The 21380-nt window shown below is 41.6% G+C and overlaps 3 protein-coding genes across 16 annotated transcripts in view; 1 reads left to right on the top strand and 2 right to left on the bottom strand.

Moving 5' to 3' along the window:
- Positions 1 to 2158, bottom strand: part of LOC124066951 (midasin-like) — a 33689-nt gene extending 31531 nt beyond the window's left edge. For 8 of the 14 annotated variants that reach the window (XM_046403850.1, XM_046403851.1, XM_046403854.1 and 5 more), the window contains exons 1-2: positions 1915 to 2154; positions 1047 to 1343 (exon numbers count right to left, since the gene is read on the bottom strand). In XM_046403850.1, coding sequence (XP_046259806.1) covers positions 1047 to 1343; positions 1915 to 1963 — 346 coding nt within the window. In that variant the 5' untranslated portion in view covers positions 1964 to 2154. Of the gene's footprint in view, positions 1 to 1046; positions 1344 to 1914 lie in introns of all 14 variants that reach the window. The other 6 variants (XM_046403852.1, XM_046403863.1, XM_046403867.1 and 3 more) reach the window with 5 other exon arrangements.
- A 134-nt stretch (positions 2159 to 2292) lies between these two features.
- On the bottom strand, positions 2293 to 9192 carry klhl6 (kelch-like family member 6). Its single transcript, XM_046403868.1, has 7 exons — positions 8441 to 9192; positions 8196 to 8361; positions 6254 to 6703; positions 5688 to 5925; positions 5159 to 5361; positions 4047 to 4260; positions 2293 to 3602 (listed from the first exon to the last, which is right to left on the bottom strand). Exons 1-7 carry the CDS (start codon positions 8695 to 8697, stop codon positions 3304 to 3306), a joined length of 1827 nt encoding a protein of 608 aa, XP_046259824.1. The 5' UTR covers positions 8698 to 9192; the 3' UTR covers positions 2293 to 3303.
- Positions 9193 to 12002: 2810 nt separating this feature from the next.
- LOC124067388 (immunoglobulin superfamily member 3-like) lies at positions 12003 to 17607 on the top strand. The gene is made up of 9 exons (XM_046404700.1): positions 12003 to 12311; positions 12916 to 13290; positions 13406 to 13822; positions 13989 to 14393; positions 14612 to 14983; positions 15523 to 15894; positions 16012 to 16404; positions 16696 to 17085; positions 17203 to 17607. The coding sequence occupies exons 1-9, from the start codon at positions 12242 to 12244 to the stop codon at positions 17403 to 17405; spliced, it is 2997 nt and encodes a 998-aa protein (XP_046260656.1). The 5' UTR covers positions 12003 to 12241; the 3' UTR covers positions 17406 to 17607.
- The last annotated feature ends 3773 nt before the right edge of the window (positions 17608 to 21380 follow it).

The raw sequence follows: 21380 nt of genomic DNA, 5'->3' as shown, positions 1-21380 counted from the left end.
CATGTGAAGAAGACAAACAATTAATATTTGGAGAGAAAAGTCTCTAAACTGAGGCCATCACAAAAAAACAAAAAAACAAAAACATAAACTGAACATAAAATGCATTTCTTTATGTGACATATTCAAAGATAATACTGGTTTGGATGTGATGACTGCACTGTTTGGAGAGCAGTCCTGGTTTAATGACTCTCTTACAAAGAGTGGAGGTCAATGTGTGAATACACTGAGAGGTCACATGGGGTTAATGTAGCAGTGAACTTGAACACAGAAACTGTTGAACTTACAAATGCACCTTGATAACTTTTAGTACAGAACAGTACTACAGTACCATGTTAAATGTGGATGAGAAAACAATTCAAGGGAGAAGACGTTACTGACCAGAAAGTGAAAGTGAAAGCAACATCATACAGTGTGAAGAAGTTCAAAACGTTCCTGCATCTCGGTTTGCAGCACATGAGGATTTATTATTCTATTTATACGAAATCCATCCATCCATTTTCTATACCGCTTATCCGTCAGGGTCGCGGGGGAGCTGGAGCCTATCCCAGCTGACTACGGGCGAGAGGCGGGGTACACCCTGGACTGGTCGCCAGCCAACACACAAAGACAAACAACCACACACTCTTCCACTCACATCTCGGGGCAATGTAGAGTAGCCAATTAACCTAATGTGCATGTTTTTGGTATTGTGGGAGGAAGCCGGAGTACCCGGAGAAAACCCAGCCAGACACAGGGAGAACATGCAAACTCCACATAGAAGGGCCCAGACCGGGATTCGAACCTGGAACCCTCTTGCTATGAGGCGACAGTGCTAACCACCATGCTGCCCTCCTCTTCTACATGTGAAGGCTAATTGCATGAAACATTCATGGCTAATAATCCATAATCCATAAAGCGAACAGCAGTAGCATGTTGTCTCCACCTGAAGACATGGGTCTGACAATAAAGTGTGTTGGGTTTCTTTAAGGGCACCGCAAGAACTTCCAGCTATAGATGCATGTTGATTAATTAATAACTACTCATAAATTAGTAAGAAAAAAACTTACCTATAACCTCCAATTTATGACGTGAATGATGAAAGTCATCGTTCATGTATACTCCCAAATCATAATCTCCACTGTCTTCAAAACTGAGTTGAGTGATGCTGAGTTCTGCAGATTGCCAGTCAAGAGTGATCCTGTTTTTAAATGAGCCATAAACTTCTTTCTCATTCCCATTGAACTGGACCACTATGTTGCCATTATGTTTCCACCGAATGTGATCAGGGCCTCCAGGAACGTTTGGCGTAAGCTTGACCTCCTGCCCCTCAAGTGCATATGTTGTGGACTGTCCAATAACTGAAGCTAAAACACAGAGAGGTGTAGAAACACACTAATGTGTTAGGGAGATAAAGGTGCAATAACAAATTCTGATCGATTGTCACTGTGTTGTTATTAGTTATTACAAACAACATAACAATAAGACTGCCTATAACTCAAACAGTATCAACTGTTCAGACACATGAGGTCAGTAACGTTCCTCACTAATACACACCACAGACACAATTTTTAACTGCTGTAATAAAGTTATAAACTATGGTGCTCGGCTTAGAGCATTAAGTTTAATCATGAAGTTATCAGATCCGACCGTCAAAGATGTCTGCACCACAGATTGCCACAAAAGAGCCAAACTAATCAGCAGTCAAGCCGCAGTGGTGCATTACAGAAACGCTGGGTTAACAAACATTTATGGAGCCGAGAAGGGACGGGAACATCCCAAGAAAAAAGCTTAAATTCCCATTCTGAGATGTAAAGTTGTAAATTTTTGATTAAAAAAAGAAATTTAAACGATAATACTCACAAATTCTCCTACTGTTACCACTTTCTAAATCTTTTTTCTACCTAAATGCCAACTACACCGTCTTTATAAACTCACCTAGATAGCAGGTAAAAATGTAGCAGAGCAGGAAATACCGACGAGCCATTTCAGGAAATTAAAAAATAACGAAAAAATTCAGCTGCCCTCTTCCATTTACTGTCACTGCAGCGCAGTTTGGCTTTCGTCTTTTGCGGTAAAACTCATGTTTTTATTTATCCTCGAACATGTTCGGACCGACTCGAAACCATCGTTTCCATCACTCGTGCGTCTTCTCAGTGAAAATGTTCCCAACCTTCGTCCAAGGAAGAGCGGAAGAACACCTGCGAGCTTCCGGTTACTTGCGTTCTTTCACAATAAGTTCAAACACAAGTTTTTCCTCACTTTTTCTCAACCTCAGTACCAATTCGAAGAGGAAGAAGGCGCTCAAGTCCTACATTTAAAGTGTTATTTCATTAAAAGACAAAATATTAACATAAAAATAAACCAAATTTAAAAGCACTCATTGTACACAATGGCCCATTTCAGAATAATATAGGCTGTTACTGGATGCATTTATGTGTTCATCACTTGCGGTGCTACTTTTACTTAGTTTGTTTCCATATAGACTACTGCTGCACAGCTCCTCCCTGGGGACCAAACATGCTCTCATAGTAATATTACAATCTGTTGGTGATATTGTCTATTATAATCTGCATTATCAATCTGAATTTACAAAGCAGTCAGTGTGTAAAAGTGTAACATATGCCGCTGAACTTCTATTGTAGAGAAATAAAAGTATAAAGCAGCCACGTTTGCAGGACAGTCCAATACTTGTTTGTTGGATTAAATTTAAGGTTTTTCTTCATATGTTTAAATCTGATTGTTTTTTTTCCTTTTTTGAAGTTGTTTTCACCACTTGATGGCGGTGTCCACAGGAAGATAGAGCCGTGTGTGTGTGTGTGTGTGTGTGTGTGTGTGTGTGTGTGTGTGTGTGTGTGTGTGTGTGTGTGTGCGTTTGAGAGAGAGAGAGAGAGAGAGAGAGAGAGAATAAAAACACCAGGTGCTCCGGGGCTTTGGTTCCCTCATGAAAGTCACATCTAGTGTTGAAGTGCATATTTTTAGTTCTTAACCTACACAGATTAATTGCATTCTGCCAGCACTGTTAAATGGCTTGTTATGTTTTTATATTCTTTATAGTTATCATTTTAACTGTAAAAAAACAGAAAACAATTTATTTACTGGTTTTGAAAGTTTCATATTCCAGTTATGTGTCCATCTGTGTTAAGCTTTAACACATGCCACATCATACTGCTCAAACATAATGATTTATTTGTAGTAGAGTGTCATAAAGTAGCATAAAATTAACACAGTAACAATTTTTTTTTAAAAAAAGTGTTCATCACTTTGTTTCACTCTTTCCCCACTGTTCTCACAGCAACAGTAATGTCCCGCTCACACAGTCCTGTGTCACTGGCACTCTGAAGCAGGTGTTATTCTGTGTATGTGTGTGTAGGACTTCATCAGCGTCACACTTCCGTGGTGCGACACTCCCATGGGTAAAACACACTCCTCCGTCAACACCCCTCGATCAACATCCCAGCACATCACTGTGGAGATGACTTGGTTCTTGTTATCCCGTCCCCCGGTGATGAAGAGTTTGTTGTTGCAGGCAGCGATGGCGCAGCTTGCCCTCTCCCCCAGACGGCTCACAAGGGACCAGGAGTCCGACAGTGGCGAGTAGCAGTACATGGCATGCATGGCACCACCTTGGAGCAGACAGAGAACTGAACAATTACGACACATGTATATTTCTACACATACACATCAATGTCTCAGACAATATACCAGAAAAAAAACCCCAAATTTTTAGAGTTATACACAGAAAAATGTCTCTTCTTAGAGTAATACTATTAGGTATTATATTGAATTATTGCAAATGATGGATTCCGGTATTGCATTGTTTTAATTGGTTGAGCTGGAGCTAATTTTAATAATTTCAGATAATGCTGCCTAATTTCATTAATATTATATCTAATATTTTACACTCATATTCTTTGTAGGTAAAATTTTAATGTGTAAAAGAAGAAGTATTAGAAGTATAAAGAAGCATGAAATGAAAATGTTCATGTAAAGCAGAAATGCCTTAATACAATAACAAATACTCTACAATATTGAATAAACTAAGTTACCAGCCTCCACTGCCAACTTACCAACAATGTAGATGCAGTTCTTGAATGTGACTGCGTTAGTGCATTTGGTTTCGATGGGAATGGGCGACCGCAGTTCCCAGGAGTCTGTCCCAGGCTCCCAGCACTGGACTTGATCAGTTGCCAGCTTTCCGTTTGGCCCACCTCCAATCACATAGATCCACCTGTCAAAGCTTGCAGCAGCAAAGGAGCTCACGCCTACAGCAAGAGGTGTCACCTGCAAGGGCATCCATGTATATGTAAAGAGTTACAGCCAAACGGGTAGTAAACATGTGAGGTGTATCGTTCAAAGCAGAGCATCAGATATTTAACACCAAATGTACACAGAAATAGTTAACCAGGTAATTATGGAGCTCCAAAGTGTTCAGTATTGAATACATACATACACTTTTTCATAAAGCTGCTTTCAAAAGTATGTTCTTATTTCATAATGGCATCCTCCCAGTAACACTTGCACTTTATTCCACTTTTGAAATCTAAAATGTAATTAAACAAAAACGATTTTGAAAATGAATGATGATATAGCATCTCATAATAATTAGATGAGTTAATACATTAATTTGTTCAATTATTTCACAAATTGTTGGGTCATTTTTATATTTCACACGATTTATTCCGATTTATTTCATACTGTCTTTTTAATTTATGTAGAAGTGAACATTCTGGAGGGCCCAATTAAAGGGCGTAACTCTCTGTTTTAAGAAAAAACGTAATTATGAATGAAGGGTATATGACATCAGAGGACTAAATTAATGATATCATTTAGTCTACATGTCGAGGAGAAATTCGATTCATGTTGTTTAGTTGTGTTTCTGGCTGTCTGATCAATGAAAACATTCACGCTCCTTTAAGCCCTGTTTTGGTCTTGATTAACTTCTGAACAATGTTGGGCTTTGCCAGCTAGATGCTAGCTTTGTCTGAAATGATGCTGACGAGAGCAGTGAAAAGCAATCAAAACAAGAATCTGGGAAGCTAAAACAATGAACTGAAAGGCTCTTAAGGGAACTGCAGTTGTGTGATAATCCTCTGTGGGTTTGAGCCACACCTTTTATATACATGTTATCTGTTAGTATAAAAAAAAGCACTACTTTAATACTGAATTCTTGTATGTTTACCTGTGTCCAGCGATTGTGAAAGGGATCGTAGGCCTCTACGCTGGCGAGCCTCTGATTTCCATCAAATCCACCCAGTGCGTACACCTTCCCCCCATGAACTGCCATCTTGTGTCTCCAGCGCCCTGTTGTCAGGGATTCAATCTGGATCCACTTGTCCAGGGCGCCGTTATATTTCCAAACATCATGCTGTGTCTCTTTGCCTCCTGCAGCGAGAGGAGCATTAGAGAAGACTGTCAGCAGCTGTGCGGACCAGCTTTCATCCCAAAGCATCACCGCATCACTAAGTCTTAAGTAATGACTCCATTTGTGCTCTGAAATGCCACATTTTTCTGTTGTTCTGTTCAGTTGCATGTATGGATTCACTGCTCAGAACAAATCTACATTAGGAGACATACAACAACCTGTTGACCTGATAAAGATACAAGAAATTATTTCTTACAGAAATCCTAATTTGGCAGCCTACATATTCAACAGATGGCGAACAATTTCACTTTCATCCACACCGTAAGGGGTCAGTGACTTCTCTCACCAGATATGTACACTTCATTGCGGAAGGTAATGCAAGCAAACTCCACCCATTTTCTGTTTTGGGATTCATCCTCCATCTCTGTGAATGGCAGCCTGGCCACCTCCAGCCTGCTGCGTCTAAGAGGGTCCAAGCATGTGACAGTGGAGACGAAGCGTTCATCTTTAGTGCAGCCTCCGATTATCAGGAACACCTCCGATAGAAAGTGCCGTACACGCGGTTTGGTTCGTTCAGAGACCACCTGTAAACATGTTATACAAGCACTGAGCACATTGCAGTAACTTTAGAGCAAAATGCTCTGCTCTTACAAAATTGCTTAAAAGCTTAAAAAAATGACACTTGTAAAGGATAGTAGGGAAGCATGAATTTCTTTTCACATCAGCAAAAAAATCTAATCTGTATTGAACTCTTAAAATGTTTGTCTCACTTATTGAATTGCACTGAAGATCATATGCGGAAGAAGATCTGAAGTTTTTCACCCTTCCACATCAGACTACATGAATTTTCTAAAACTCCACTAATGTCAGACACAACAGGACATGTTTTGATCTTTTCTGATGCATACTGACCTCACTACCGGAGAGGTGATAGATGCGGGCCTCTTGCAACAGAGGAAAAGCTTCACTGCAGCGGCGAATCAGTTCATCTGACTCCACTTTTTCCACAAAGTATGCAGGCTCTAACAGGGGCAGTCGCACATGTGACAGCAGCCCCGCCAGTGAAGGGCAGCGTTCATCCTGCCGAGCTCTCACCCATCGCATGAGCGCATCAAAAACACACTCCTCACACTTCACATCGAGGTCGTCCCTCTGCAGGATGGTCTCCAGTGACTCCGCAGGCAGTTCCAGGAAGTCCTGCTGCTGGACCACTTGGGAGAACTGAGAGGTGATGTAGTCCTGAGCCCTGGACTTCAGGGCCATCAGTACGTGGCTTTCAGCAAGATTCAGGATCCCAATGCAACTGTCTAACTGCAGAGACTTGCCCAGAAAGCCGGCACATGCATCCACCACACGCAGGAACTAAAAGAGACAAGGCCAGCATAGGCATGACTACCACTTTTAAGCTGAAAACTAAACTGAGTCAGCAGAGAAGATGTGCTAGAATTTCAAAAGTATGCAAAAATTAAACTGACAAGCTACACGAAAGTTGTCTGAAAAAACCCCACAAAAAAGTCCATAAAAAGTTTATAATTTCTTAAAAATTCTTGCCTTAACAATAACCAACATTACATTTTATTGTATGCTGCTCATTATTTATTCAGTGTTCTGCTTTTAAGTCGTTTCTTGTGATCTTCACTGTGTTTTTAGTTATTCTTATTACATGCACATCATCAAACTGTAACCCAAATCTGACCACAGTTCTAATCTCTAAGTCTCCAAAACATCCCAGTGAGCTCCAACAAAAATGCTTGAAATTTCTCTGACTTGTAAATCTAAAACTCAAATTGCTCGTCGCAAAAATAGAGTTATAGGAAAACTAAACATCTGCCTCCGTTGTGTGGCACAGCTGTGCAGTTAATTTAAGCCTGTATGGAAAACTGATCCTGAGTGTAAACAACGCCAACTTTCACTTCCCCTTAAGAGCAACTCATCTCTTAATGTTTGTTCCAGTGAACAGTTTATAAAGCGATTCAGAACAACTTTAAGTGCACTTCTGCACTGCAGTGGGGTCGTAACTGCGATAATAATCATCACTGTAACAGAGTCGGCCTTTCTGAATGTAAACATATCCATTGTTTTCTGAAATTAAATGATTTGTGCTGCAGATTCTGTAAAATAGTGGCTTCTGCCATGAGCAGTGTGTGCCAAATGACTGATAATAAATCAATGACATTTAGCTAAAATATCATGAATATCAACCATGTTGTATTAACAACTGGTCTGATGTCAGAGCCTCATGTTTCTAATCCTGGTAGTTTGTGCTTTTACTTTTTTTACTTACCCCTGAAGAAGCACATGATCATTCATGTGGTCCCACTTCGAATGTGAAAGTGCTATAAATCTGATAAAAAAAACCCCCTGTGACACTAAATCAAAAATGTGTCCAACTAAAAATAAAATCTCCTTAGATAGTGTCTGAATTTTTGGTTTTTTGGGGTTTTTTTTTTTTTTTGAGCATTTACATACATTTTTGTTTAGGATTGTGCTTTTCATATCAGTGTCAGTCAACTCTTTTGTTGCTTAATCCTAATTGCCTACAAAATTTGGTCTTTTCTGATAATTAATTTGTAATGCCAAAAAAAAAGATTTCCTCTTTAGCTTAGCACATTTTTGATTCAGTATGAAAGGGCTTTTATCAGACATTCATATTCTATAAGTGTTCTACTTCAGTGGAAGTAAAAACACAAAACTACCAGAATTAGAACCATGAGACTCTAACACCAACAACAGCTGTTTATACAACATGGTGAGTGTTTACTGCTGATAATGTACTCAGCATGCATCAGATAAGGACTGTACAAGTAAACTGATCAAGTATCATCTTTAACTTTTATTGTAATTGTCATTTTACCTGAAACTGACTGGCAGCCTCGAGTATTCTCTGAACATTTGAGTGTGTGAGGAGGGCTCGGCTGGTGTAGGTATACTCCAGAAGGAAGCGCATTGTCTCACTGTCCAACCCCTTTATTTCTACGCGTTCTTCATGACTCTCCTTCAGACCGCTGCAAAACATCGCCCTAAACAGAAAATCACGAATTCAGTAAAGCCAGCAATGCCATCACAATGGAGTCAGACAATAATAGCTTTATTTTTTACCTGAAGTACTGGCTGGCAGCTGCGAGTACGGCCCTGTGGCAGGGGAAGTCGTGTCCCTGAACACAAAGCACCATGTCGGTTAGTTCCCTGTTCACTCGGAGGGTCTCCATGCCTCTCTGAAGCTCCACTGGCAGTCCTCCATCTTCCCAGTGAAACTCAGTCAAGCCTGTCGGGTTTTCTTTGTCCTCATCTATGCTGGAGTCCTCTCCAACAATTGGCAAGGGACAGTCTGTAGTCCTCTCCAGTGAGGCGCTCATATTTTACAATAGAAGTTCTTCAGAAACCCCCTTCTCACAACAACATGCAGTTACTTTGGGTGCACCTGCAGCAGTTAAAAGACTCCTGTGGTTTAAGCTTGCAGCAGTTGGGTCACGTTGAGAAGTGGATTTGTTTTTTTCTGTCCTCTTCATACTTCCTATTCCTGTGCTGAGGGGAACATACGTATGTGGCAACTCTTGATTCTAGACACTTCCTCTTCTTGTGTCGTTTTGTCTTGTTCCCCTAAGTTACCCAATTTTCCTCTTTTCTCAGATACCCGATCACTTCCAGCAGACCAAACCAAATAGAGAATAAAGCAAGTAACGCTCAGCATCTTATCTGTGTGGGAAGAAACTGTCACTGAAGTGCATCAACATGAGCTCACTTCTTGTTTAATTGTCCCGCATCACTTTCATCTCACAGCGATAGAACCGATCACGAGAAACTGGTCCGTCACCAGAAGGTGGTCCCTTTGATCGCTGAGCCAGCAGGATGAGCCTGGGTGGGAGGGTGAGAGAGCAGCTTTGGCCCCTGCCTTGTTATCACAACTGAGATGCCTTTGAGCACGACCCTTAATCCCCTAACGCAGCGGCTCCACAGCCTGTTGGCACTTTAAGGCGATGCAGTTGCAGCTGATGCAGCACTGGGCACAGCTATTGAGGCTTTGCTTTATGTCTGCGGTTTAGAAGCAATAGAATCAAAGTGATTATCTTCTCTGAATTTTTTTTTTTTTTATTGTTGTTGTTGTTTTTAAAGACCTGAAGACTGGAATATGTCAAAGCAAAGATTGGAGAAAAGTTGGGACTAAAAGGGCTTAAAATAAGTTTTGTAGGAGATTTTCCTTTTCTAATTGTTATGTAATAATTAAATATTTGCTATTTTTTACTGTTACTATGGAGATAGTTTAAGTAGTAGTGACATAACTGACACTACAGTATGTCACAAAAGTGAGTACACCCTTCACATTTTTGTAAATATTTTATTATATCTTTTCATGGGAGAGCACTAAAAGAATGAAACTAGCTACAATGTTAGGTTGTCTGTGTATAGCTTGTATAACAATGAAAATTTGCTGTCCCTTCAAAATAACTCAACATACAGCCATTAATATCTAAACCGCTGGCAACAAAAGTGCATACATCCATAAGTGAAAATGTCCAAATTGGGCCCAAAGTGTCAATATTTTGCGTGACCACCATTATTTTCCAGCACTGCCTTAACCCTCTTGAGCATGGAGTTCACCAGAGCTGCACAGGATGCCACTGGAATCCTCTTCCACTCCTGCATGACGACATCATGAAACTGGTGGATGTTAGAGACCTTGCGCTGCTCCACCTTCCGTTTGAGGATGCCCCACAGATGCTCTATAGGGTTTAGGTCAGGAGACATGCTCGGCCAGTCCATCACCTTTACCTTCAGCTTCTTTAGCAAGGCAGTGGTCGTCTTGGAGGTGTGTTTGGGGTCATTATCCTCCTGGAATACTGCCTTGCGGCCCGGTTTCTGAAGAGAGGAGATCATGCTCTGCTTGAGTATTTCACAGTACATGTTAGCATTCATGTTTTCCTCGATGGACTGCAGCTCCTCAGTGCCAGCAGCACTCATGCAGCCCCAGACCATGACACTCCCGCCACCATGCTTGACTGTAGGCAAGAGACACTTGTCTTTGTACTCCTCACCTGGTTGCCACCACACATGCTTGACACCATCTGAACCAAACAGGTTGATCTTGGTCTCATCTGACCACAGGACATGGTTCCAGTAATCCATGTCCTTAGTCTGCCTTTCTTCTGCAAAGTGTTTGCAGGCTTTCTTGTGCATCAACTTTAGAAGAAGCTTCTTTCTGGGACAACAGTGCAGTGTGCGGCGTATAGTCTGAGCACTGACAGACTGACCCCCCACCCTTTCAACCTCTGCAGCAATGCTGACAGCACTCCTTCGTCTATTTTCCATGGACAACCTCTGGATATAATGCTCAACGCGTACACTCTATTCCTTTGGTCGACCATGGTGAGGTCTGTTCTCTTCTTCACCATTGTATGGTGTTGGCCACCGTGCTGCAGCTCAGTTTCAGGGTGTTGGCCTTGGCCATCTTTATGTGGAGCAACAATTCTTTTTTTAAGATCCTCAGAGAGTTCTTTGCCATGAGGTGCCATGTTGAACTTCCAGTGACCAGTATGAGGAGTGTGAGTGATAAGACCAAATTTATTTCCCTGTTCCCCATTTGCACCTGAGACCTTGTAACACTAACAAGTCACATGATACCAGGGAGGGAAAATAGCTTATTGGGCCCAATTTGGACATTTTCACTCAGGGGTGTACTCACTTTTGTTGCCAGCGGTTTAGACATTAATGGCTGTGTGGTGAGTTATTTTGAAGGAACAGCAAATTTTCACTGTTATACAAGCTGTACACAGACTATTTAACATATTAGCAAAGTTTCATTTCTCTAGTGCTCTTTCATGAAAACATATAATAAAATATTTACAAAAATGTGAAGGGTGTACTCACTTTTGTGACATACTGTATATTGTACAGTACATACAATACATTGTACATAATGGTATTATTTTCATTATTTTATATATTATTGTATTATTTTTGCATAATGTGTGTTTATTGTGTATACCACATATATTATATATAACTGTACACTTCCGTAAATCACCATGTGTACTGTATTTATTATACATACCTGTCTATGCTGATGTTAAAGGCACGTTATTTCTGCCAGAGTTGCATTTTTCTTATTCCTTACTTCTTATTTTTCTTACCTCTGGATTTAACAAAAAAGAGAACAGTCTCCCATGTGACGCACAGCTCTACACCACAGACACGCTGTCCATGTGACCTACCTCTTATGAACACGTACATCAAATTCCCCAGCATTTACTCACTCAGTCGAGACAATAGCTCGAGCTGACGTAGGGGGACACAGACTCAGCTGCAGCACACGTGTGCTCCATCTTCCCCACTGAGTGGCGCTGTTGCCTCATTGATCCATTTACACCGTTTCAACACAATTCAATGAATTCCGACTTCAGTGTTTGCGGGTCAGACTTGGACTCAAGCTGTTTCCTTGCACTGTTTTCTGGAAGAATTTTATTAGTCAAGTAAATTCAGTAAAGCCGAAAGTTGCGCATATCTTATTGCGAGTTTAAGTTTGAAAAGTGGCTAACATAGTGTTGAAGGAGTGCTGAAAGGCTGCTGCTCTGTTGATGACGACAGAGCGCATCACCTGCCCGCAGCAGACACAGGTGCGGTACATCACTTTCCTTTATTTAACGTATGGTTGAGGTAAAATGAGGACATACGTTATGTAACCTACGTGAGCCCTAATGAGGACAATTTCTCTGACCAATAAATGTTACATCACATCTGGCAGTGTACGACTGTTGTGTCTGTGTGGTAGGCGGCGCAGGAAACCTCTCAGACGTGGTTTACTTACAGGAAGCATCAGTTTAACCCCTTCAGCGTCTCTGCGACAGCACAGACACATTCTCACACGCTGACTTGATCACAGCTGGACACTGAAGCGGGTTCAGGATGAGCTGTTCCCGGCGATCCTCCTGGAGGGCCAGCTTGTTCTTCTGTCTGGGGCTGTTTCTGCACTCTGGTAAGTGCTATATTAAGTTCGTTTAGTTATATTAGCTACTTATTATAGGCAAAAATAAAAAAGTAAATAAAAATGATAATACTAAGAAGAATAATCACGAAAACTTACGCATATTAAGCTACATGCTACATGATAAATCTATAATACTCTATCCTTTTGCAAACTTACTTTTGGATGTTTCTAAAATTGCATTTAAAGGACATCTGTGTTTAAACTCAGTGATGTGTAATTGATTATTATAACTTATGTTATTCTTCCTTTCCTGTCTTAAATAACAATTTAATTGATGTAGACAAAATTGCTGAAAAGTAATTTTCATGAAACAAACAAAAAGAAAAAAGAATAAATAATAATAATAATCACTTCCCTTCTTTTGGTTGAAGATCAATGTTCTGTAACAGACTGTTTCCAGTACTGGCACATACTTACTGGCACATACATACATCCTACCAATTTTGGAAAAGATGCTTCATAGCTGTAGTCATACATCTACCCTATACTGAGACAAAGGTTGGGCCTGTGTAGCATTCATATAAAGCAGGAGTGAAACTTTAAACTGCAGCATTCTGCTGACCTCGACATGTGCGCTTTGTGCTTTGCTCAGGAGAAGCGAAGGTGCACACGGAAGCATCGACTGGGCCTCTGTATCGTGTGGTGGGCTCTTTGCTCTCTATCACCTGCAATGTGAGTGGCTTCGCCAGTGAAAGCACCAGAAAAGAATTTGAATTTCGTGTTATGAAGCCTGCACTGCCAACAACTCCAATCAACGTCATTAGCACCAAAGACGATATGTTCAGCTACGCCATGTATTCAGGTCGTGTGAGGAGCAGGGAAGTTACTGTGACACACACGTCTCCAAACTCAGTGGTCTTTGAGATACAACACCTAAGAAAAAGTGATGAAGGGGAATTTCACTGTACTGTGATCAACCCAGTAGCTACTTATCACGGAACCTACGATGCTGAGACAACAGTGAAAGGTAATTGGTCTAGTTTTGAGTTGACATCTCAGTTTTAACTGCATAACTTTACTGTAAGATGGCAAAAATGTATGCTTATCATGCCTTGATGTGTGTTTCTGATGTGGTGCCATAGTGATTGACAACTCCCTCAGTGTTTCATCACCTACCTCCACCTCACTGAGCTATAACGAGGGCGATGCTCTCACTTTAACCTGCCAAGCCTCCAGCAACACCGTCCAGCACACCCATCTGTCTCTTGCGTGGTATCTTCACAAAAACGGCGAAGACAATGCTCAGCCTATCATTTCTCTGAACAGCGATTTCACACTGAGCCCAGGCAGGGGATTTGAAGGCCGTTACCAAGCTGGACTCATAAGGTTAGATAAAATAGGAGAGACCACATACAAGCTAAAGATAGCTCAGCTGGAGCTGTCAGACCGAGGCCGGATATACTGTCAGGCCCAGGAGTGGATCCAAGACCCTGACCGTTCCTGGTACTCTATCGCACAGAAGGATACAGAGGAAATTACCCTGGATGTCAAAGCCAGAGGTTAGACACATCTGTAATTCAACTGACTTTATCTGATAAACAGCACATCTTGATGAACTGATGTATTTATTTTTCTTTTCTTCTATGCTGTAATGATCACTGTGTTTTTGTTTTGTGTGTGTTTTGTTTTTTGTTTTTTTTTAAAAAATGTTTTTGCTGTGGGCAGAGGTGGTGTCAGACACGTCGTCGTTGGCAGTGAAAATCTCGGCACAGCCGACAACCCTACAGGAGGGCCAGGAGCTTTCTCTGTCCTGCAGCATAGCCACACAGAACCTGAAGGAAAGGTTCTTCTCTGTAGCCTGGCTCAGGGGAAGTGCTGAGCTGGCCCGCATTGGCCCTACAGGCATTCTGTCTGTGGGGCCTGAGTACAGCGTGCGAGCAAAAGAAGGAGAGCTCAGGGCAGCCCGGATAGGGGACAGGGATTATCGTCTTATATTACAGCCTGTCAGAACTGAGGACCAAGGAGAGTATATCTGCAGAGCATGGCTTCAGGACAGAGGCCAGGATGGTGCTTTTACAGAAGGAGCAGCCCAGGACTCCAGCTCCCAGCAAGTCAGCATCTCAGCCACAGGTCAGCAAGCAGGCCCATTTCTGAGAAACACACAGGCATTTATTCAAGATTGCATTTTCTCACCTGTATGATTTACACTAGACTTTAAGTTTCATCATTCATTTCATCTTTCATCAATTTTATCTCCTGTAGAGGAGGTTGGTAAATATTGATTTTTTTTGTTTGTTTGCCTCACTAACACACTCATGCCATTTATCTGCTGACTCGTCTCATCATAGAAAGTGGGCTCTCACTCGAAATGCCAGGCGCTGTGAGTGTTAATGAAGGTGACAGTCTGAAACTCACCTGTAAAGTGCACGGGGTCAAAGGTCAGCTCTCCGTCGCCTGGCAACGCAAAGCAAGACCCACACTGACAGACATGTTCACTGATGTGATCAGTCTAAGTCAGGAGGGTGTTATGGAAACGGCTGGGGAGTTCGTTAGTCGCAAAGTAAAGGCAATGCGTCCAGAAGCCGACACCTTCACGCTGGAGCTTGATGAGGTCACACCTTCTGACTCAGGTGTCTATCAGTGTGCTGTGTCTGAGTGGAAAATCAGTAGCAAGACCAACAGCCAGTCACGGACTGCCACTGTGACTGTGGCTCCTGCAGGTAACATATGTCTCCGTCTGTCTGTGTCCTATAAATTATTCGAGACAACTGAATGATGAAACTTGCATATTGACGCAACAGATTCCTCTGTACATACATGGTTTCATTACTATTTTAAAACAGTTTCACAATGTCTGAAACTTATGCGGCAAAATGCAACTTTACTGGTTTAGCTCAGAACGTGCATGTTGGTCAGTCCGTCTGTCTGTAGATCCATCCATCCAACAGCTTAGTCCTGAGTGTGCATCTGCTGACCAGTTGCCATCACCATCACTTTAAGAGTGGATATTCTAGGTTCCCAGAAAATATTCCTAATGATGACCCTGTAGTTCCACTAATATTCATTTATATGCAAGAAATATCTAATTTTATTGGCAGTTACGAATATGCTGGGAACAAGCATGTTGACATAGAAATACTTGCTTTGTAATATGAGAAGAAGCAGCATATTGAACACTCATGATCGCATTGTAATTGTAAGATTACCAACTTCTCCTTTCATGCTCACCACTGTGTACTATTTTGGATTTGTTTCACAGATTCGTTTGTGAGAGTGAATCTTATAAGTCGAAACAACATGGTGACTGTAGGAGAAAATGTGGAGCTGATGTGCCGGGTCAGAGGGGCACATGTACCAATAACAGTGACTTGGAGCCTGCAGCGTGACGCCTCAACCCTGGATAACATCCTGACACTGTACTCTGATGGTTCCATCAGCTGGTCTGGAGACCAACACCGCTACCAGCTGAAAGTAGAGAACAAGGGGAAAGAAGTCATTCACTATCTTCTTATCAATGGTGCAAGCCACCGGGAGAGAGGAACCTACCAATGTAGTGTGTCCGTCTTCCTTGAGAATGTACACAAGAAGCTGCCTCCATCCAACCTGCTGGCTGTGAATGTGCAGAACCCAGGTACTGCTGAGATTTCTAAGACCACATGCTCTTTTCTTGGATGAAAGCTGCAGTGTGCATTATATTTCTCTTTGTTTCTCACCATGTACGACCTAACTTTGTCTAATTCTCCTATAGTGAGCAAGCTCATTCTGACCTCCACTCCCGTCTTGACAAGTAATGCCAACGCTGATATAGAAATAAAATGCTCAGTCATCTCAGAACCCTCTGCTTCATCTCGCTATGCTGTCACCTGGCTGCTCCAGCAAGAGGCGGTGAAAAAGACGATCGTGAGCTCAGACCATGATGCCCTCGTAACATTTGGAGACCAGGTAGAGCTGAGTCACAGACAGCGAATCAGCATGAAGCGCGTTAAAGGCCCTAGTTTTGAGTTGACTATTCGGCAAGTTCGGCTCTCAGACAAAGGCTTGTATATATGTGAAGTTGTGGAGTGGCTACAAGATCCTCGTGGGGACTGGTATCACCTCTCACCAGTGTCCAAAACTACAAATATAACAGTTACTGAGCCTGGTAAGTTGTATATTTTTAATTAGCTCACTGAAAATTTCTACAAATATCAGTAAGAACTTGATGCACTTAGGTATGTGCTATCAACATGTGGACCATGTGATTTTAAAGGCCCCCAAAAACCTATTTTCTCAACAAGCTTCTTACCATAGATTATGAGGTCCTACATGGACACACTATTTTCTGCCACAGATTTATTTTGTTGGGTTGGCTGTACTAATGCATTGATGGATTTAAGAAACATTGATTGGTCAGTTGAATAAAACGTCTTTTTATTTGTGTGCTCTTTCACAGAAACACAGCTGTCCATTGCACAACAAGAAGTGGAGCTTAATGTGAGCACGTCTGAGGATTTCACTATCCCCTGTCAAATCACCAAACAATCCAGCAATGAATCTGAGTTTCAGGTCATGTGGTTTTGGCATAAAGATACAGCAGACAGTAAACACCCCATCTTCACAGTTTACCGAAACTCCACCCTGCAAGCGTTTGAAACGGAGGACAAGCTGAGATTCAGCCACCCTTTGCCCAACCAGTTCAGCCTTACACTCTTGAGGACAAGTCCTGGAGATAGTGGTTTGTACTTCTGTGAGGTAGAAGAGTGGCTTCCAGCTCTGCCTTATGGGTGGAGAAAGACTGCTGCAGTAAAGTCAGGATATTTGACTGTTAATGTCTATGCGGAAGGTAAGCTCAGTGTGATCAGCAGTTTCACTCAGCAAATATCAGTGAAGATGACGTTAAAACAAGTGTGCATGTGGATATAAGTAAGACGTGTCTTTGTCTTTGTCTTTGTCTTTGCAGGAGAAGTTAAAGCTGTCTCTGACCCAGAATGCATGTCGGGTATCTGGATAGGGATTCTTGTAGCTATTGTCATCTGTGCACTATTGGCTATATTAATACTGGTGGTCCTGAAGAAATGTTGGAACAAGAGAGAAAAGAAGCTCCCCAAATCTCTGTGGACAGAGGAGCTCCCTCTGAACGCCAAACCCAGTGCAGAGAACTGAAACTCAGACCAGAAGAGGAACATAAAAAATGACTTTCATATGTGTTATGTACTATATTGTACTATAAGATTTCATTTTACATATTTTTTTAATTGATTATTTTTCAAAGTTCATTCATCATCCATAAAATAATTGTTACCGTGTTTTACTGAATGTTGCCTTTATGAAGTAATGAGTCATTAAACCTTTACATTTAAGCAGGCACTTCTCATTTTACAGTTAAAACTTATTTTCATAATCTCCAGTTTATTTACTACATGCAACAGACAGGTGTACTAGATAGCATCAACATTGGGGCTTTACACCTACAAAGCAATACGTTTCTACTGACGCATTGCTTTCATGTTGAAACATAGCAGTCTGTCACAATGTCTTTCATGAGAGCGTGTCTCTGTAGCTATGCATGAAATGTGGTAAGATTTAAAACTTTCCTCTCACAGTATGAATCAACCAGGAAGTGCTCTGTGGTTCTGAAAGAGCACAGAGAGGCTATGTGGTCAGCAAATCTGCTGAGATGTGAGTGTGACAAGCAACTAAATGTACGTAAAAACACAGCGTTCTTTAAGAGTTTATATTCAAACAGTGGAAGTGGAAAACTGCAGATCAGTCATAATTTCTTTGTATTGCTAAAAGTCAATTGTTTTGGATGACTACACACTTAAATAGGTTGTACGGAACATTTGGGGCTTGACCAAAGCTGTTACCTAAAGTCAGCTAAACATGCCTTTCAGTTCTTGAAGACCAGACTGAAGGCAAAACCCACTTTAACAAACATTAAGTTGATTTCTGTGAGTTGTAAATGTCAGTAGTTATTGACTGTAAGGGATTTGCAGTGTGAGATTTTGTATCTTGTAAATTGTCCTGTTTAATTTTGACCTCTTAAAATAGGGAGACTGTGCACACAATATTCAAAATCTCACAGGCTTTGTCTCATGTGGGTGTACACACCTTCAAAACAATGCCATGTGTTGCACTTTACAGGTACAGTATACTGTGTATTTGAACTAGAATCACATGTGAGGCTCTGAACCTCTGCTATAATGCAGTTGCTGCTTTTTAACAGATGTTCCTACTCAACAATGATGCTGGAGAGTAATCAAGTCAAACTTAGAGGGAAAAGAAAATAGTGTCTCTCTCCCCTCTCTCTCCCTTTCTCCCTGCATCAGCCCTATCAATGTTTAACACCCCATCTGTGTAAGCGACAAGAATAGAATCCATTTCTTGCTTTCATTTTTGAGGAAACAAGCCCAGTCACCAGAGTACTCCCATACACAGAAAGGCTCTTGTCCGATGAGTGTATACCAGTTATGTACAGCTTAAGGTAAAACTGACAGCGGTTTTCCAAAAGATGTGAGGGATTAAAAGTACACAGGGGAACTTTAAGGCAGGCAGTAGTTCTCTCAACCACAGAGAGACGATGTAGCTTTGTCTTCTGGTCTTGAATTATACCAGCCCTTCACAGTCTGGTGGACTGGCTGCCTCTTACAGCCTCCCTCTTAACTTTACTGTAATTCCACTCCCTTGTGTTTCCATGGCAATGCCTGTCAGAGCAAACAAAGAAACATTGAATTTGGGAGGCAAATCAATGCTTGTGTCTATGCAGCAGAGACTCGATGTAACAGGGACAAACTAGCAGGAACAATGGCAGCCATGATACCCTCATCATGTTATTTAATACAATCTGAACATTGATGTATTGAACGTTCATGTCACAGGTTCTTTTTTGACATTGAATGCAGTGAAAAGTGGGACTTGTGAGACTCATAGGCGTTAGAACATATCTTGGTTCTCAGTTTGCTGACATGTAGCTGGATGCTCTGAGCCTGTTATCTCCACCACTATGATCTCATTCCAGGTTTCATTTGGCATCAGTGTGATGCTCCGTCCTTCATGCGCCATTGACCTACAGCTCACTGAACTACAAGAGCATGAATGTTGTAAATGCACATGTACATATACCACAAGATATACCACATGGACTGTAATATCACATTAGTATCTGTTCTGAAAGAAACTAAAACTAAAAGAAGGTTTCTCATCAGGAAACAAAAGCCAGACATGTTGTCTGTCTGGTTTAATGACATAGCTAAATGACACACAGTGCCATTGTGTATTAGTTGCACTTGTGCCTTGGCCCTTCAACTTTTCCTCCTGTGCCACCATAAAGGTGTTTTTTTTTTCTTTCTTCTTTTTTTGTCTGGACGACTATTAGATCGATTTCGTACTGCAGACATATATGGTGCTCAGAAGATGAATGCTTCTGTTTTTGGTGATCCCCCTAACTTGTCTACTAGCACCACCAGGAGGTCTAATTTTTCACTTTGGGAGTAGAATATGTCAACTATTACCAGATGGATTGACACAACATTTTATACAGACATTCATGGTTGCCAGGAGATGAAACCAGAAACTTTGTGATCTCCTGACTTTTCCTGTAGTGCCAAAATGATGCTGACAATCTTGGTATCTTGGCACCTATGATCTCTTGGCTTTTTACCTGGTGCCATCATCAGTTCAGTTCTAGCACCTGCAGGGACATACATTCACATCGATGCTCTATAGCAACCTCTGGCATGCTATCACATTCATTTACAGGAAGTCATAATGTCTTCTGGGAGAATTGCCTGTTGTGGTCTAATATTAAATCTGCATTTCTTACTGTTACCTGTGGCAAAGACTCCCTATGGCTTTATGTGCTATTTGTGTGCACTTAACTGTGCCCTATCAAAGCTGTTTCACAAACACACATGCGGAAGAAGAGGAGGAAGAGGAGGTGGAGAAGTAGAAGAAGTAGAAGAAGAAGAGGAAGAGATCAAAGTTTAGTCATAAACCTCCTGAAGAAGAGGATAATGTGTCCTGACAGAGGAAGAGGCGACACAAAGGGAGAGAGACACTCAGCTAACCATCTGCACAAATTACATAACAGGTCTCCTGAAATCTGAGAGTCTTCTCAAAGTACTTTTTGCCTCCTCTCACCTCAGTTCACTGAATCTCTTTGCTTATACCCTCAACTCCTCTCGACTCCCTCATGGCCCTGTCTTGCCTTTGATATTCTTTTTCTCACAAGGAGAGGACACAGGCCAGACAGACAGAGCTGCCTTCTGTGCATAAACTACATGGTTTTACTCTGTCTCTCTTTGCTGTCTCTCCATATCAATCTTATCATCTGTCATCACTAGAGGGAGCTATTGTCAGCCAAAAGGGCAAAGACATCCAGTAGTCAACAGGTTAACAGAAGAGAGTGAGTCAGACTGCTTCAGAGCTTGCCACTGCAGCACCCAATCTGAGAATCTAACGATTTTGAAAATGTAAATTTCTGTCATCGCCTTCACTTGTTGACATGAGCTCTCATGGTACCCAAAGCTTGAGAAGTGTTTTTTTGTTTTTTGTTTTTTTTAAGTGCAAGAACAGAGGAAAGGCTGACTCCAAAGTTGGACAAAGATATACAGGTGGAGAGACTTAGCGTGGTGGCTCAGAGGTGTGAAGGCGACACCTCAGACAACAAACGCTGCCAACTAGAATAGCAGCATATGAGAAAAGTCAAACCAAACTCAACATGATTGACAGCCACAGCATCTTCAAGCAAGCGCAGAGAGAGAATTATCACTTTTCCAATGGTGCCGCAATACACAAATATATGAACACAAAAACTGCATGCAACTCTCTAAACTGTTAAGAGCCGTCTGCCTTTTCTTGTCAAGGCCTGATTGTTATCCCCAGAGACAACGCTGCCTGGCAGAAGGAGCTGGAGAGTCCAAAATAAAAACAGCTTAAATGGTGCAATATGAAGTAATAGCCTGTTCTGCTCCCTGTCAAGGGATCTCTCAAGAAACTCAGAGCTCCGGTTTTTTTTTTCTTCTATCACAGCTGTACTCTCACATGCTGGAACTGCATAGATGAATACCCCAAAACTGCTTTATCCACTTGTCTGCTGTTATGGTAATGTAACTCACCATCTTGTGTTCATGTTTGCGT

The sequence above is a fragment of the Scatophagus argus genome, chromosome 11, assembly GCF_020382885.2.
Source record: "Scatophagus argus isolate fScaArg1 chromosome 11, fScaArg1.pri, whole genome shotgun sequence".
In the NCBI taxonomy this organism is placed as follows: Eukaryota; Metazoa; Chordata; class Actinopteri; family Scatophagidae; genus Scatophagus; species Scatophagus argus.
Note: the sequence above shows the minus strand (reverse complement) of the source record. Positions and strands in the feature narration are given on the sequence as shown.